Below are 17,161 nucleotides of genomic sequence, written 5' to 3'. Positions count from 1 at the left end.
GCTACAATTCTCTGATGATTATGTAACATTTCCTCATAATCTTAAAACAAATTCGTTGGTACTTATTTTTGTGACCGGCCTGGCGAAAAAACAAGTCTGATGAAGGCATGAAGCAGAGCAGTACCCAACTGAAAATTTTAGTATTACTACTGGCTTCTGCCATGAACGAATTTTTTTTATTTTTTAAACTTTTTTAAGAAATAATTTTATTACTAAAACTCCGAAGAAAATATTTTTAAATCTGAACCTTTTGGCCACGCCACCAACATTGACGTGGCAAGACAATGCTACCACGCAGCCTAATTGGCGTGCGATGATGTGGCAAATTGTGTGGCGTGGCCAAAAGGTTCATGCGGTGAAAATATTTTTCCCGAAGGTTTAGTAATAAAATTATTTCTTAAAAAGATTTTAAAAATATTTTTTTGCCCTGTACAGTGTTGTTTCTGACGTGTGTTTATCTTTACTACTACTACTAGTAGTGGTGGCGCAGTGAATCTGCCACCCAACCAAAGATTTAACAGAATTTACAAATTGATCCCTGATATATGTTGATATTATAGAACATCCCGATATTTGGTTTAAACAAGTGAATATATTTTTTTAAATAAGCAAACAAGTGAAGCTAACATATTTTATTTCACCCATAGCAAAACATGGGGCATTTCGCGAGTGCATGTAAACATTTGTAGCCTTGTCTGACGAACAGCACAAACAATATTGATTTGGATAGCCAAAAAGTAAACGCGAGCAACAAGTAAAAGAAGAATTACTATTTATCTACTGCTACTAAAAAGATCCTAGCGGGGGTGGCACTTGATATACAGGTCCATTTTGTTAGTCTAACCACTCATCCACTCTATTGTCAATAACGTGTGAGGCTATTTATGTGCAACAACTCTCTACCTGTTCAGTAATTATCTATACTCCTATAACGTTATAACACCAACTCCCTCCTATTTTTGAACGGAAAAATAACTAAGATTTATATCAAACTATTTTTATTAGCTCTACTTTAATAACATGCTAATGATATTTTTTTAAACTAAAATACCAATGTAACACATGGATAATATGATAGTCTATAGAAAGGATTGCAGGCTGGCATAGACAACCCGTTTATAAAAGGTCCTCGTCCTGAGGAAGAGCAGGAACGCGACAGCAGAGCCCACGACGCAGACACATGCCATGATGACGAACGACAAGGCGAAGCAATGGTTGCCGGAGCAGGAGCGCTTCCCCGGCGGCGACTCCACGTCGTAGATGTAACCCACCACGCGCACCGACAGGATGTACGACCCCACGGGGCTCGCCACCGCCACCACGTTGAAGATGGTGCCGAAATGGTTCAGCCCGAATATCTCCGACGTGATGCTCGGCATCAGCGCCCACTGGCAACCATAGCACAGCCCGACCAGCACCGAGCCCATGTACAGCGACGCCGGGACGCCGGAGGCGATCACCGCGTGCCCAACGCCCATCGTCAGGAGCGTCGCGCCGATGAAGAAGGGCCGCCCGAGTCCCCGCGACCGGAGGAAGTGGTCGGAGATGTAGCCTGCACCGAACCTCCCCGAGAAGTTCCAGATGCTCCAGAGTGACACCAGTGTGCTCGTCTCCTTGCTCGTGTACCCGAGTGACCCACCGATCTGGCTGATGTTGTTCACCGTGGCCAGCCCTGATCCCATCCCGCACGACATTGCCAGGAACAGCAGCCAGAAGTTCAGCTTGCCCATGGCCTGCACCAGATTCAGGTTTTCTTTGCCTGATGACACTTCTTGACATCGATCACCACTCCTGCTAGTTTCCTCGGCAATCAATCTGATTCTTTCTTCATCTGTGGTTTCCTCTTCTTCCTTCGCTGATTCGGTCTTCTGCGCCTTCACAGCAATAGCCACTGGAGACAGGACCAACAGCAGGAGTATCACAAAGAAAACACTCTGCTCAGCTGAACTTATCTTCACAACTTGGTCACAGATTATGATGATCATTAGATACCCGGCAACTGTAATGGCAATGAGGGAGAAAGCATCGATGAACTTCTTGTTGTACCGTTTATGTGAACCGTGGACGTCGACAAAATACATAAGCAGCAGGGTGATGGCTGTCGGTAATATAGCCAGCATCAGTATGAAAGTGCTGGGAGAAATATGGAGGGTGCGGTATACTTGGACCAGTATTGCTCCGCTTAATCCCAGAAAGCCCTGTTTGAAAAGGTACCAAAAAATGAATCCATATAGTAGAAAACAACAACATAACATGAAAAAATTAAATTAAATTTCAAGTTTAAAACTTTTTTGGACAGGTATTGAGGTTTAAAATATTATACATAAATAAATGAGACTTCAGATATCCATGTTGTCAAGCAAATAAAAGTGCAGGCTAGGCTAATAGAGCAATGCATGTGCAGATACGAACCATTGGATTACAAGATAAAATTCGGTAATAACTCGAGTAAATATCAAAAGATATGGTACACACAACAATTTGTTCAGCCCGTTAGTTAAAAGTAGTTAAATTAATACCGGGACTCATGAAAGATTCAAAAAAACATGAATGGAATAATTGCTCCTGATGGCTCCACTGCACAGACCAGAAGCCGCTCTTCTGAAATAGTAGTAGTTACCTACACGGCTGTAGTACTCGAATGTCAGCCATGCTGCCATCCTGGAAACAACAAATTCCTACCCATAAACTCTTCAATTTACAGAGTAAACCGATAATCCTCACAGAAATGGAGTAATTCAGTAAAGATTGTGACTTCTCATTCATTGAGGAGCTTATCCTCAAGCAGACTCCAGAACCTGAATTTTGGGGCCTAGCGCCATCAACCCATCCGATTATTCCAGTATGTATCTACTTGAATACTTTATATGGTCCACCTTAAACTAGAGTATTCCAGAGGATAAAGTTATTTGATGAACAAAGAAAGGCCACAAAGCATCATGTAATGCTACTTACAAAGGGCTTGATTTCTCCGATTCTATTTCTACAATCCATTTTTCTCATCAAGCAATACGAAAAGAAGTGCATTTACGAGATTGCGCACAAAGTCTTTGTGGGGGGTGGGGGGAGGAAAATCAGAGAATGAGTATTGCAGTATTCTCCATTTAGTTCACCGCCTGATGCAATTTGTTAATAAATAGACAAGGACATGCTAAAATTCTCATTTTCATTTTGGCACAACGAAAATGGACACTTGTTATTATTTACTACGCTTAATAAACAGATTATAATGTAAAGTATTGTTCTTTCTAAATGAATGGGAATTTCACTTTGACGTGCTTGTCTTTTGAATTGATTGGATGGAGTCATCTTGTGTTTTTCCTGTTGTTTCTGTTAAGCCTATCTAGAGAAGAAGTGGATAAATAGTACTATTATTGATTTAAATGATAACGAGGAAAGGGTTAGGAATAGGGGAAAATGATTTTGAATGAGTGTACCTTCATGATGCCGATGACTGTGCCGCGGCGATCGGGGAAGTTCTCGACGGCGGTGACGACATCGGCGGTGTTGAGGAAGGTCTGCGCCTGGGCGGCGAGCAGCATGTAGAGGCAGACGAGCGGGAGCGGCGCGGGGACGCCCGTGACGGCGAGCCACATGGGGAAGTAGCCGGCGGCGCAGAGAGCGGCGCCGGCGAGGAGGACGATCCAGGGGCGGCGGCGTCCGGCGGGGGCCCATGCGGCGAGCAGTCCGGAGAGGATGCCGGCGTTGGCGCCGAGGTCCTTGAAGAAGGCGACGGCGTCGAGGTCGGACTGTTGGTAGGACTGGGAGGCCTTGAGCGCCGGGGAGTAGACGGCGAAGCAGTAGGAGCTCCCCGCGAAGCACTGGATGAGCGCGCTCGCCGCCAGCGCCGACCACCGCGAAGGGCGGGCCATCCCGCCGGCGCCGGAGATGAGATTCTTCCTTGTGCTGTCAGCCTGTCAATATTACTAGCCTTTACTGCTCGACTAAATTAAGGGGCTGTTTAGTCCCAAAAATTTTCGTCCAAAAACACCGTATCGAATATTTGAACATCTAAATAGAGTATTAAATATAGATAAAACAAAAAACTAATTACACAGTTATGTGAGAAATCGTGAGGCGAATCTTTTGAGTCTAATTAGAACGTGATTAGTCATAAGCGCTACAGTAACCAACATGTGCTAATGATGGATTAATTAGACTTAAAAGATTCGTCTCGCAGTTTTCGTTATATTTAGATTACGTTTAATGTTAAAAATTTGATGTGATGTTGTAAATTTTTTTTGCAATCTAAGACCTAATATAAATGGTATGGATTGTTGGAGTAGCCTTGCACGTCACTACTCGTCCTTTTCTTCTATTTGTATGCTTTTAAACCATTCTATTTGTATACTTTTAAACCAAAATTTAAATTTTAGAATTAATATAAGAATATTTTTTCTGTTGTTTATTTTCTAGGTTTTGCTATTAAATCACTGATAAAGTCATAAATTATATTTTATTTATAAATATGTCGTTTGACTTTTCATCTAAATAAGCTAAATAATCGTCCTATGTAATATTTTGTTACAAAATATAAGTTTTTTTTACATATTATTAGATCTTTTATGGGAGTTTATTTGTTTTTGCCAAATAAGGAATCGCTCATTAAATCTTTACCTTTACCATCTTTGCAGGTTCTTAACCTCGTTTCTACTGATGGATTAGAATCAGTAAGGTGCTCGTCAGAGATTGACCTCAAGCCTGATCATTTGCTAAGACTTGATATAGTTATTATTCCTCAGGGTTCCTGATAACAGCAGAACATTTGCGCTTTCCATTTTGTCGAATCCTCAACAACTGATTCCCCCCCCCCCCCCTCACAAAAACACAGCTCAAATTTTCACTGATGGTGGTTCTCTATTTTCGTAATATGTAAACTTTTAGGACTTTGTATGGATACTAGTCCAGATTTATAAGCTGTAAATTGAACCCCCTTTTATTGTTCAATTTGCAGGAAACCGACACCATTTTGTTTGGCTTCTTCGGATCACAGGAATTTTATAGAAATTTTAGAGGAAACAGTTTAATTCCTTCAAAATTTCTCCAAACTGAAGAGAGCCGCAATGCATCCTTTTTCTATCTTAAATACATATGGTATGTTGGGTGTTCTGAACTCTGCAATGTGATGGACATATTAAATAATTGTGATTGTTTATGTGATTCCGCAGGTAAATAATAAAATATTGAATATTGAATAATTGTGAAGTTTACTGAACAGCTCCTAGCCGCATCAAACTCTGAATGCATTCAAAAGGACTCAAAACCTGTATGTAGTGGGGGTTAGAAATACAAACATCTATGTATGTAGTCAGTGGGAGTCTGTACAAACATTGCACTACAAATGAAAAGAAAAGATGACAAACATTGCACTACAAATAAAAAGAAAAGATGGCTGTACCATACCATGAGATACCACTCTTTTCTAAACTCTATAGTAAAACATCTCATGCTGATTACAGACTGAGTGTTAAGCAAGCAAACAGTTTTAAGTTGATTACTCCTACAGCTAGCTACAATTGGATAATTCCTGGAACACACATGACGGCAGCAGAAGAGGCCGGCAGGTGCGTTGGACTCCCAATATTCTGATGGAGGCGAGAGGGGCCGGAGGGAGATTGCATCAGGATCAGATATGTAGTGTACTGTACCTACGTGTGGTGTGGAGTGTCACGTTCCATTCCATGTCCCAATCCCAATCCTACTCCATAATACGTACGCTACCTGCTCTTTTCTTGCTTCCTTGTACTATGCATTATTCTGCTCATGCTCATTCAAGTTATGTAAAATACTCCAGTAGGCTTATTAGCCGTTTATATGCTTCCTAGATACAAGGGCTGGATTAATGACGATCCATTATTTTTTTTAATAAAAAAACTATACAACTGTAGAATCTGGGCAGCTCTGCCCATCTCAATTTAGGTCCTGCTCACATTGTTGTACCCTAAGAAAAAATTTTGGTAGGCTAACAAACCAAACGCACTTTATCTCAAACAACCTTAATTACCAACATTTGGTTCTTCTATAAACTTTCACTTTTAAAACCATCACCAAAATTTAAAAAGGATACAGGCTGAATGCCTCCAACTCTACCGAAATTTGGTAGCACCCAAACATGCGAAAATTTGGCATTACCAAATAATTATATGGTTTATCTTGGTACTAATCTAAAACAGACCATTAAAATTTATGAGTTAATCGAAAAGCCTATGGGGCTATGGGTGATTGTTTGTTTTTTATAATGTATTGTAACTGTATTATATTTCTATTTTTTTAAGGACTTATTGTCTAGTTTATGACTTTTTTCCTGTTCGCAGAGTATCCTTTTTGCTGCAATCCAACGCTTTCCCCATGAGCATCGATCAATCTGCGGCGGGGGAGGGGATGCGATTGTTTAGGTTTTTTTAAAGGAAAATGTCAAATAACATATTTATAAAAGAAAAAAATATAAATAATATGTTTATATATGTATTTTTAGTGACCTAAAAGCCAAGTTAAAAAATAAACTTTGATTAAAAAACCTCTAAATTTAACTCTAAATTTAAATTTTGGCTTATAAACGTAAACATAAATAAAAAGATAATGATAAGACGCAATGAGCCAAACTGGACAATGCTTTTGTCTTTTTTAATACATATATGATATATCGATCGATCGACCAACATATCAACGCACGTACTGTATGAGTATCAATCAAATTCAAATGTACCTATAAAGTATTGAAATATACTTGTCCTTTTTTATCATCACACGTGTACATTATGCGCCGGCCATAGCATGTACTATTATGGAGTACAAATCAAACTGGCTTTTATTTTAATCCATTGATTCACCAACTATCACAAGTTATTCATTTACTAATTAATTACTCATTTTCTTTTCTGGTTTTCCATGTTTAGCACCATCAACTTTTTAGATACATGCTTAATCATTCTTTTTTATTATGTTTTAATAAAATATGAAAAATCTAAGCCATGATTAAAGTATCTGAAATAATAAAATAAATTTTATTTATTTAATTATTTTGAGTAAGATGAACATAAATTTAAAAGTTAACTGCATTTGGAAAAGAAAGAATCAGAGATAACTTATCGTGTTTGCGTCGATGATCTTAGATGGTGTTTGGGATAAGAGACTTATTTCTAGTCTCTTGTCGTATCGAATATTTAGACGTTTATTATAAACAGTAAACATATATCATTAATAAAATCCATCCATAATCTTGGATTAATTCGCGAGATGAATCTATTGAGCCTAATTAATCTATAATTAGCCTATGTGATGCGACAGTAACTATGCTCTAATTATGGATTAATTAGGCTTAAAAAGTTCATTTCGTGGATTACCACTCACTTATGAAATTAGTTTTTTTATTAGTTTATGTTTAATACTTTAAATTTTGGACATTCGATATGACATGAGGCTAAAAAGTTTAGCCTATCTAAACTTAACATTGGATCCCTGTCAGCCGCGTGTTTCCTCGTGGCCAAAATCAGGGACACACGTCGCTAAAAACGTACACACAAATTAATAGTATTTGCTTTGCCTCTTTCGGTATTTCCTTTCTTTTTTTTTCCTGTTTGGGATCTAATTAAGCTAAGATAACTAGGATTTAGAACCCATCTTTACTATCATTATTGTGTTTTGAGATGGATTCCCATCAATAAGAATCTATTTCTCCCAAAATAATATCTTGCATAGAAAAGTATGGTAGACAGGATATTTCATAGTATATGCCTTCTACCTAAGTATTACTTAGGCATGCTATATCGTTTTATAAACGGGGTATTGCTCCATATAGTATTAGTAAATTGGCTGGACGATCATTTGGGTTAGGAATGGTTTAGCTTAACTCGGTCAAAGTTTGACTAGATCATCTTATGGCATTTTAAATGAAAAGACGAAACGATGTTTGTACAGATGAAAATAATTTGTTAATAATATATATATATATATATATATATATATATATAGCGATCAAGATATTTAAGACTGAAAAATAAATTATGATATAAAAAACCCTTAAATTTTGAAAAAGATGGGGGCGTGAAATATTGAGAAATAAAATTCAAAGATTCAAGGGAACAGATTGGTGGATTCATTCTTGCGTAACAAGTTCCGGCAAATTTGGGGGGCATTTACCATCCATGCTCTGCTCTTGTCTTCTCTTCGTCTGGATTCCCCCACAAGCAACCACGGAACGCATATCCCCCACCGCCGCCGCCGCCGTGCATTTGGGAGATCGCAAAGAGGCCGGGGATCTATATTTTCAACCCAATCCAACCCCTCTTCTTGCTCCTCAAGCCGCTCCTCTCCATCTCCATGGACCGCCGCTAGCTACCTACCTACCTCGGAGTCGGAGCAGGCAGAGGCAGGGATTGGAATTGGGGGAACGCCGCCGCCGGCCTGGGTCCAATCTCAAGGAGCCCCTTGAGGTTGGAGCCAATAACGCTCCGCCGCCGCCGCCGCTTCTCCATTCAAGGTATGCTCGTCCATACTAGTTGTACCAATTTTGGATTTTGCGCAGGAACTCGTCTCAAAACGCATCCTTTTTCGCCATCGCATGTGCCTGCCCATCCTAATTTGGGGACACGTTTTGCCCCTTCTGCTTCAATGCCACCTTTTTAGTCTTGTAATAATAACTGCAGCCAACGCCAAGCATGGGATTAAAATTCAATAAAGTTCTGTACTAGAAACTAGCCTGCTGCCGAATTACATGGGATTGGGATTCTCATGGGAAGGGAGGGGATCCTGTGGCTCATAAGTTCATCTTTGTTGCCTTGCCACATAGTATTAGCTTGTTTGCCTTAATCTACATCAACCTTTCTGTTTGCCGCACAGATAAGCCAACAAAGACATCTCTTTTCCAACAGATGATAACGGCTTTTCTAGGAAGTGAACATTCTGACCTGATCACACAACTTTATTACTAGTTATTCTTCACAGCTGTAACATAGTGCCTGTAAGGTTGATCATTGGGTTTTAGCTCGCAAGTTATGTAGATTGGATCAATAAGCCTAGAAAGGTTGCATTTGCCTCCTGGAATGTAAGACGCTCATTTTGTTGTACATTCTCAGTGACTTCTCGCCACTGGTTTGTTTTACAGGTAAGCAAAAATACTTTGTAAGCAGCACATATTGATTTGTGCTATTTTTGTTTCAGGTTCACAACTGAGGGACAACATGGAGTTCAGTGGCGGCTAAAAGTTCACACTGACATCATCAAAAGTTCTAGCTTGATTCATTAACCAACTAACCAGTATGTCCCTTCCTCTCTATATTACTGAGGAATTTGTTTTCTCACATTAATAGCCTGCTACTACATCAACTTAGGTTACAAACCAGAACATAAACCATCAATTGTTCCCTTGTAGGAGTTGACATTTGCACACTCATTTCTTTTCATATATATGTTACTAACACGCTTCACAAAGCACACTATTGTTGTCTTATGTTTAGAAAAAGGAGGAAAGAGTTATGGCTCATATATAAAAGGAGCACCAGAAACACCAAATCTAGCTTTTATACTGTCTTTATCACAAGCAAAACCTCTCATGTATGATGTATTCGTAATGTAGTAGTTGTTCTAGCTGATAACACTATGTGAACTTAATATTGCAGTTCATGTTGAGGGCAAAGCAACTCGGCACACTAACCCAGTGTGCACGGTCCTTCTACCTTAATGGATCAAGATGTACCACTGATGGAGGAGCTTCATGCACTTGCCCTGAAGATGAAACTTCTGTTCCAAAAAGGCAGACGGCTAATGTTATTGAACAGAAGTTTCAATCAACCCGCAGATCCTCTGTGAAGGCTCAAACCCCATCTGTACAGCATGTTGTTGGGTCCATTGGCCGGGTTACTGATTACCCAGCTCCAGTTGTTCATGCTGTTCCTTCCAACTCGTCACAAGAGACACAGCCAACTTCTAGCATCATAAGCAACCATGCTCGGACTCCTCAGGATATACGAAATAATTATGTACAGCCTTCTAAGCGGAATGCCCAAAACATCTCTCATTCTACAATTGCAGGAACTGGCACGTATTCTGAATTGGTAAACCCCAAGTCCACATCGAATAATGGAAGCACCAATCAAGCTCCACAGCTGGTTGCTAACCATTCTTGCCAATCCTCATCTGATGCCCATCCTTCTAATATCAAGGCACATAGTCAGCATAGCTTTCCTGAGGCAAAGATGCCTTATACTCCTTCCATGCAAAATAATCTTGGGAAGGGTGTATCAAGATCTGGCTATACAAAACCAAAGCAGAATATTTCAGGGCCTCCTGCTGTTGTTCCTAATTCACCGTCCCAAATAAGGAATCAAAGACATTTCAGTCAGCGCCATACAAACTATCATTCTAACAATTTCAGTTCAGATGCCAGGTGTGATGAAGTTCAAGCTCAAAACCTGTCAGCCCGAGCTATTTATACTGGTTCTGGTCACAAATCTCAGGGCCCTATGGGAACAATAAAGAGTCATGGTGGAGGACCTCAGTCTAACTTAAGGTCAATGAAGTCACTGCGTGCAGTTGAACAGTACTACCATACACTGCAGCAAATGAAATGGGGTCCTATGACGGAACACATTCTGGATAATCTCCGTTGCAAGATAGATGCATTCCAGGCAAATCAAGTACTCAAGCTGCTCCATGACCACACTATTGCACTTGGTTTCTTCCAATGGTTAAAGCAGCAACCAGGTTTCAAGCATGATGGTCATACCTACACGACCATGATAGGCATCCTTGGACAAGCCAGGCAATTTGGTATGATGAGGGAACTTCTTGATGAGATGAACAGTGCTCATTGCAAACCAACTGTTGTAACATACAACAGAATAATACACGCATATGGCCGTTCAAATTATCTAAGGGAGGCTATTAAAGTATTCGATGAGATGCAGAATGCTGGTTATGAGCCTGATCGTGTTACATATTGTACATTGATTGATATACATGCTAAAGGTGGATACCTGGAAGTTGCAATGGACTTGTATACCAGGATGCAAGAAGTAGGGCTGTCACCAGATACTTTCACATATAGTGCCATGGTTAATTGCCTTGGAAAGGGTGGTCATTTGGCAGATGCTTATAAGCTTTTCTGTGAGATGGTTCAAAATGGCTGCACACCTAACCTAGTTACATACAATATAATGATTGCACTTCAGGCCAAAGCAAGAAATTACGAAAATGTTGTGAAGCTGTACAAGGACATGCAGGTTGCTGGGTTTCGTCCTGATAAAATAACATACAGTATTGTTATGGAAGTTCTTGGTCATTGTGGTCATCTGGATGAGGCTGAGGCCGTGTTCATCGAGATGAGGCATGACTGGGCTCCTGATGAGCCTGTATATGGTCTTTTGGTGGACCTCTGGGGCAAAGCTGGCAATGTTGACAAGGCACTTGGATGGTACCATGCAATGCTTCAGGATGGTTTACAGCCCAATGTGCCGACCTGCAATTCCCTCTTGAGTGCATTTCTTAAGATAAACAGGTTTCAAGATGCCTACAGCGTGCTCCAAAACATGCTTAATCAGGGACTCGTTCCATCTTTGCAGACCTACACCTTGCTGCTCAGTTGTTGTACTGAGGCTCAAGCACAGATGGGTTTATGCTGCCAGCTCATGGCCATCACTGGACACCCTGCCCACATGTTCCTGTTTTATTTGCCTGACGCAGAACCTGGTGGCCAGAATGTGAAGGATCACACCAGGTATTTCTTGGACATGATGCACAGTGAGGACAGAGAGAGTAAGAGGGGCCTAATGGATGCTGTCATAGACTTCCTACACAAGTCCGGCCTCAAGGAGGAGGCTGGCTTCATATGGGAGGTTGCTGCCCAGAAGAATGTGTACCCGGATTCTTTGAGGGAGAAGGACTCTTCATATTGGCTTATCAACTTACACTTGATGTCGGAGGGCACTGCAGTGACTGCGCTGTCGAGGACACTTGCTTGGTTCCACAGGCAGATTGTGACAGTAGGCATATGCCCTGAAAGAATCGACATTGTCACTGGCTGGGGAAGGAGGAGCAGGGTAACTGGATCTTCCTTGGTTAGACAGTCAGTTCAGAAGCTACTGCATCTCTTCGAGTTCCCGTTCGTCACCACGCGCGGCAACACTGGATGCTTTGTTGGATGTGGGGAGCCACTGAATAGGTGGCTGCACAATCCTTATGTTGAGCGCATGCATTTGCTCTAGGCTCTAGTCTAGTTATTAGTGAGTGGTTATTCCAGTCAGAAATAAGGGGTTTAATCCAAACAGGTGCAGTTTTGTGGATGAAGGAAGAAGATATGGTGCATCTGTCTATATTGGTCTGTCTGTAGTCAAGTGTAGTGGCAGTCTTCGATTTCTTATGCTTTGAAACCTCTTATTGTGATAACATTTAGAGATGGCATTGGCGCATTTAACGCGAGATAATCTTATCGTAATTAGCCAGTTAAAATATTTCGTGTTCCAGCATGTTTATTGATGTTCCGACTTTTTTTGGGGAGCTTGAATGAACTGCTACCGCCAACAGATAGCATTGTCAAAACCAGAAATGCTAGTACCAGCAGGATAACCTTGTCAAAACCAGTGTACTATTTCGTATATCTGATTTTCTGTTTGGAGAAATGAACCGCAACTAGATCTCGCACAGCTGTGCTACAGCAGATCATTCTATGCGACCTCTGTCTATAGTTGACCTCTATATACATCTCTACTGTGTCATTTGTCAATTTTAGTCTTCAGGAGTAAGAACAAGCAGGAGTCCTTTTTGCAGTGTGACCCTTCATCATCCTTCCAGTTGTAAATACGACTGCTGCTGCTTGACATTGTTGCTTGATGCCAATGTTCCTATGCTTGTCCCAGCTATATAACCGCCAGTCCATGCATTCTGTGGAAAATGAAGAATATATACTAGCTGTAAACCATGTTTTCTACTTGAAAAGAAATGGGAGTTCTCCGATCAAAATTTTATTCTATAATTTCAAGTTTACTTATAGATGAGATCGACATGTGTAGTCATATACTCGGTATGTAAAGATCTCTAAGTTTCTAACGAACGGGTTGATATCCTAAAATAGGGAAATTCATTAGGGAACTAAAAGGACTTACCTGAAAATTGAATCCGCCAGTGACCCCATCAATATTAAGCACCTGCACCACGAGTCCACGATCATGAAAGGTCAATTGTTCTCTTGTTGGTCTAGAGTGCTGCAAGTTCAGGACATTATACCTCTCCTGCGAAAAACAGATTGGACTGTTTCTTGCTTTCCATAGTGCTCAGCGATATCTTCAAAACAGGGCAACACATTAGGTATATATATGCAAGTTGATTCAGTTTTCTATGAAAACTTCAAATATGTAAGATTAAAAACCTCTGAAAGCGGAACACCTCCAGCGGTAACAAATTCATCTTTGAATTGACCCTACAAATGATGATAAGAGTGGTTATTTTGGACATAAAAACATTCTTACCTAAATGATTTTTATGTGGTGCTCACTATGCTTAGTCAGTGCACTAAGATACCACATACCTTAGCGACAACCTCAAATATCCATTGCTTTAACCTAAGGGCTATCGTGTTTAGATTATTATTTGGTGTGGACGACCAGTACGTGTCACCATCTATACTCTGCAGGAGAAGGCTTTAGTTGATGAAACCATCGACTAAATAAAGAATGAGTAAAGAGCGGCATAGTAATATTTTGACCTCCTGTTCTAGCAAGAATCTCCAAAATCTCTTCACCAGACCGAACTCCATGGGAAATGAGTTATTTATCTTGTGCTTCTGCAAGGACTAAAAATTTTTAATTCAACTTCGCTGTTGCGTTTTGTATTGAGCAACTGGAACATTCGCAGAATCACAAGGAATATCTCTGCAACAGATTACAGAATCCATCTAAAGCCTTGACAAGAGCACTCAATATAAGATATAGAACAGAGATTTTAGAAGGTAGCTACATATTAGAAAATATGTTCTGAATTACTAAAGTGAGGACCAACCAAGGGTAATGTTACTCATCAGAAATTCAGATCCTTCGATGAATGTGTGAAGGCATCAACAAAGAAAATCGTGTAAAGGGAATTGCACAAGGGTGAGAAATGAACCGCATGGTGATCTTTGTGCTGGAAAAGGATGCGCTTCACGTCCTCAATATGAATGTCAGGTATGAAGTCAACGGTAAGCTTTGCTGTGTTGGAAGAAATGTATGGTTATCATAAGTGAAGTGGATAATATAGATATTTACTCCATATAACTGTAAAATATTATCATACTGGAAGATTCCACATACTTGATGAAATATAGTTCTCAATGCACCTTCTAAAGAGTCAAACGGTAAAGCTAATAATCAAAAGGTAGCTGTGACCATTCTTTAACTGTTTATTGTTTGTTGGAACATTGTATAGAAGAATTAAAGGGTTCAACAGAAACTCAAAGTTGTGGATCTACTGAGTTCAACTTATGCAAGTATGAAAACAGACTAACATAGTAAGTACAATCTCATTGTCATTTACCAGTAGGCCGCGAATGTAGCGATTGCATAGTTTCGATGCATCTTACCTTGGTAGTTGTATTGGTGCAGTTCGCGTGCTCCCCATGCAGACAACCGAAGAACAACAGGCCCACTAAGCCCCCAGTGTGTAACTAACATTGGCCCAGTCTGTAAAGATCAAAAAACTCAATGTAAGAAATCATCTATGAAACAACTGATTGCTGACCTGTTTACCTGAGTTAATTCGGGAGTGCTTTTCTGGATGCCGTTTAGCTTCAGTTTTGCTTTGACTCTTGGAAATGTGACCTAAATGGGCAGATAATAGGGTTAATGACAGCTATTCAACTGACTTGAAGGGAGAAAAAAGTTATCTACACTTTCAGTTTCTGCCTTTTAGAAGTAAGCTAGAGACATTGTTAGTTTCATGGTAATATATACTGCGGTTCTAGCGAAAAGTACAGACAGAAACATGAACAATCCTTCAGTTTATGCAGCAAACTAACATGGTATATTCTGCAAGGGTTTCCATGCTTCCACTTGATTAGTGGTTTCCACTAGATATGAGCCAGAAAACAGGCAAAAAATGCATACGAGATGCTTTAACTTGTGATGGAACCTTGACCTGACCTGATCTGACCATGGAAGCGGAATAAATAAACCAACACTAGACTCTTCATATGCAATACACTATTATTTTGTTTGTTGCATGACACTGATGAAAACAAGATTTACAAGTCTTGTCTGCTAGTTGTTAACATAAAATTCACAAGAGTATTTAAGGATAAATACCCCAGAGAGGTCAGCCAATCGCTTGTCTGTAATTTTGAACGTAAATAGGCTGGGCACTGGAGCAATAATAGAGTGACCAAACTGTGCAGCAATTGAATAACCCTGCAGGTAACAAAAATGTTAAGATAGGCAACTTTATACTGTAATATACATAAAAAACAAACATCTTTTCTCAAACCTGCTGGCTGCTCCCTGTAGCAACTAAGACATAGTTAGCTTTTACATAATCCACAAAATCAATGGTTCGCTTCTCAACCTTCACAACAAATTCCCCATTTTCACTGACAGATGCACCAGACACAGCTTTACCAGCCTGCAGGGAAACTTCAATTTGATCTTTGTTTAAATTTCAGGTTGTTCTAAGAGCAAAAGATGTTTGGATGAAAATTGAATAAAGAAGAGAGACAATGAGTACAAGATACCTCCAAGTCGCCTTGCTTCATTCAGTAAGCAATCTACTATCGACGCAGAATTGTCAGTGACAGGAAAAACTCTACCGTCATCTTCTGTCTGAGATGAGAGTTCAACCAATAGAAACAAGTCGTATGGGTTCTGACCAATAGATGATCAATGGATGCAGAAGATTTACTATGCAGTAGTCAGCAAAGATACCTTAAGGTCAACACCATGATCCGAGAACCAACGCATGGTATCCTGCGGACCATGAGTTTTGAAGAACGACCCTCTAAGTTCTTTGTGGCCCCTAGGATAATTTCTTGCCATCCCCTGAAGAAGAAATCAATAGGCCGAGTAACGCGAGTTGAATAGAACAGACGATAGAGCATGCATCTGCGGTGTATGAAGTGTAGACAAACCAGTGGCTCCAGATGATGCCCGTTGGTGACATTGCATCGGCCGCCACCGGAAATCTTGACCTGCAGAGTCGTCGACCAATAAAGCGGATTCCTTGCGAAGTGGCAAGAGGGCAGTGAAGCGAAGAAAACAAGGTTGTACCTTGGACAAGAACCTTCCTTTGTCGAAGACGAGGACGTTGAGGTGGGGAGCCAGGGTCTTGGCCCTAATCGAGGCGTACACCCCGGCGGCGCCTCCGCCCACCACCACCAGCGTCTGCTCATCACATACCAGCTCGTGGTTGGAGTTGGACGCTGAGGAAGAAACGGAGGCGGCGAAGGGGGTGGCGCGGCGGACGGCGGCGGCGGGGAGCGACGGCCACTTCGCCATTTTTGTTAGCTGTGTCTGCGTGTGCTTGGGTTGGGTTGGATACAGTACAGGTGTTGTACAACATTGGGCTTCTGTTTCTGGGCCTCATATATATTGGGCCTTTGCTCCCTGCCCTTTTTAAGGTTGAGAATTCACTTTTTACAACACCGTTTCTCAACTGAATGTTGCAGTCCTACTACTGTATTATTACACCATCACCTTATCTATCAGTCTTAAAACTCAAATTGAAACTATTGTCTTCGCTTTAAAATATACGGAGTAAATACTTTTAGATTGTTTAGTATAAACTAAGGAGATATTATTTTTTTATCACTTTAATGGTCAAATTTAAAATTTTAAATTGATTAGATTATTTTTCTAAGCATCAGCCGACCTCCTTAATAACAACCACTCTTCATTTAATTTTTTAATAACAACCACTCTTCATTTAATTTTTTTCATATACGTTCTCTTATCAACTAATCATAATCTTACTTTAATTATTTTTATCTACTTTTTTTAATTCTCATGTTTAGTTTAGAAATATTTATATTTCGAGAGGGGAAGGAGTAGATACCAACTGGCAATGGAACCGATGTCCATCGCATCTCGTGCCGTGCTGTGTGCGGGTGTGTCCACAGTAATACTCTTGACAGGCAACATGGCAGACAACAATATCAGCCAGACTCACTACACATACATGCACAGTACAGACAGATCTGCTTCGCTCA

General features: G+C 40.4%; 3 protein-coding genes across 3 annotated transcripts; 1 reads left to right on the top strand and 2 right to left on the bottom strand.

The window, feature by feature from the left end:
* Nucleotides 1-674: 674 nt before the first annotated feature.
* Nucleotides 675-3,914, bottom strand: LOC102714600 (protein NUCLEAR FUSION DEFECTIVE 4). Its single transcript, XM_006664182.3, has 2 exons — nt 3,438-3,914; nt 675-2,198 (listed from the first exon to the last, which is right to left on the bottom strand). The coding sequence occupies exons 1-2, from the start codon at nt 3,870-3,872 to the stop codon at nt 1,080-1,082; spliced, it is 1,554 nt and encodes a 517-aa protein (XP_006664245.1). The 5' UTR covers nt 3,873-3,914; the 3' UTR covers nt 675-1,079.
* Nucleotides 3,915-8,151: 4,237 nt separating this feature from the next.
* Nucleotides 8,152-12,458, top strand: LOC102714331 (pentatricopeptide repeat-containing protein At1g74750-like). Its single transcript, XM_006664181.3, has 3 exons — nt 8,152-8,479; nt 9,160-9,255; nt 9,618-12,458. The coding sequence occupies exon 3, from the start codon at nt 9,621-9,623 to the stop codon at nt 12,198-12,200; it is 2,580 nt and encodes an 859-aa protein (XP_006664244.1). The 5' UTR covers nt 8,152-8,479; nt 9,160-9,255; nt 9,618-9,620; the 3' UTR covers nt 12,201-12,458.
* Nucleotides 12,459-12,558: 100 nt separating this feature from the next.
* Nucleotides 12,559-16,465, bottom strand: LOC102707269 (uncharacterized protein YtfP). The gene is made up of 15 exons (XM_040529261.1): nt 16,224-16,465; nt 16,085-16,144; nt 15,882-15,995; nt 15,692-15,779; nt 15,448-15,593; nt 15,270-15,371; nt 14,715-14,786; nt 14,549-14,648; nt 14,095-14,177; nt 13,697-13,783; nt 13,520-13,618; nt 13,361-13,411; nt 13,219-13,275; nt 13,098-13,139; nt 12,559-12,876 (listed from the first exon to the last, which is right to left on the bottom strand). The coding sequence occupies exons 1-15, from the start codon at nt 16,449-16,451 to the stop codon at nt 12,775-12,777; spliced, it is 1,431 nt and encodes a 476-aa protein (XP_040385195.1). The 5' UTR covers nt 16,452-16,465; the 3' UTR covers nt 12,559-12,774.
* Between the last annotated feature and the right edge of the window lie 696 nt (nt 16,466-17,161).

Source organism: Oryza brachyantha, chromosome 12 (assembly GCF_000231095.2).
Source record: "Oryza brachyantha chromosome 12, ObraRS2, whole genome shotgun sequence".
NCBI lineage: Eukaryota > Viridiplantae > Streptophyta > Magnoliopsida > Poales > Poaceae > Oryza > Oryza brachyantha.
This window is presented reverse-complemented; position numbering and strand designations above follow the sequence as displayed.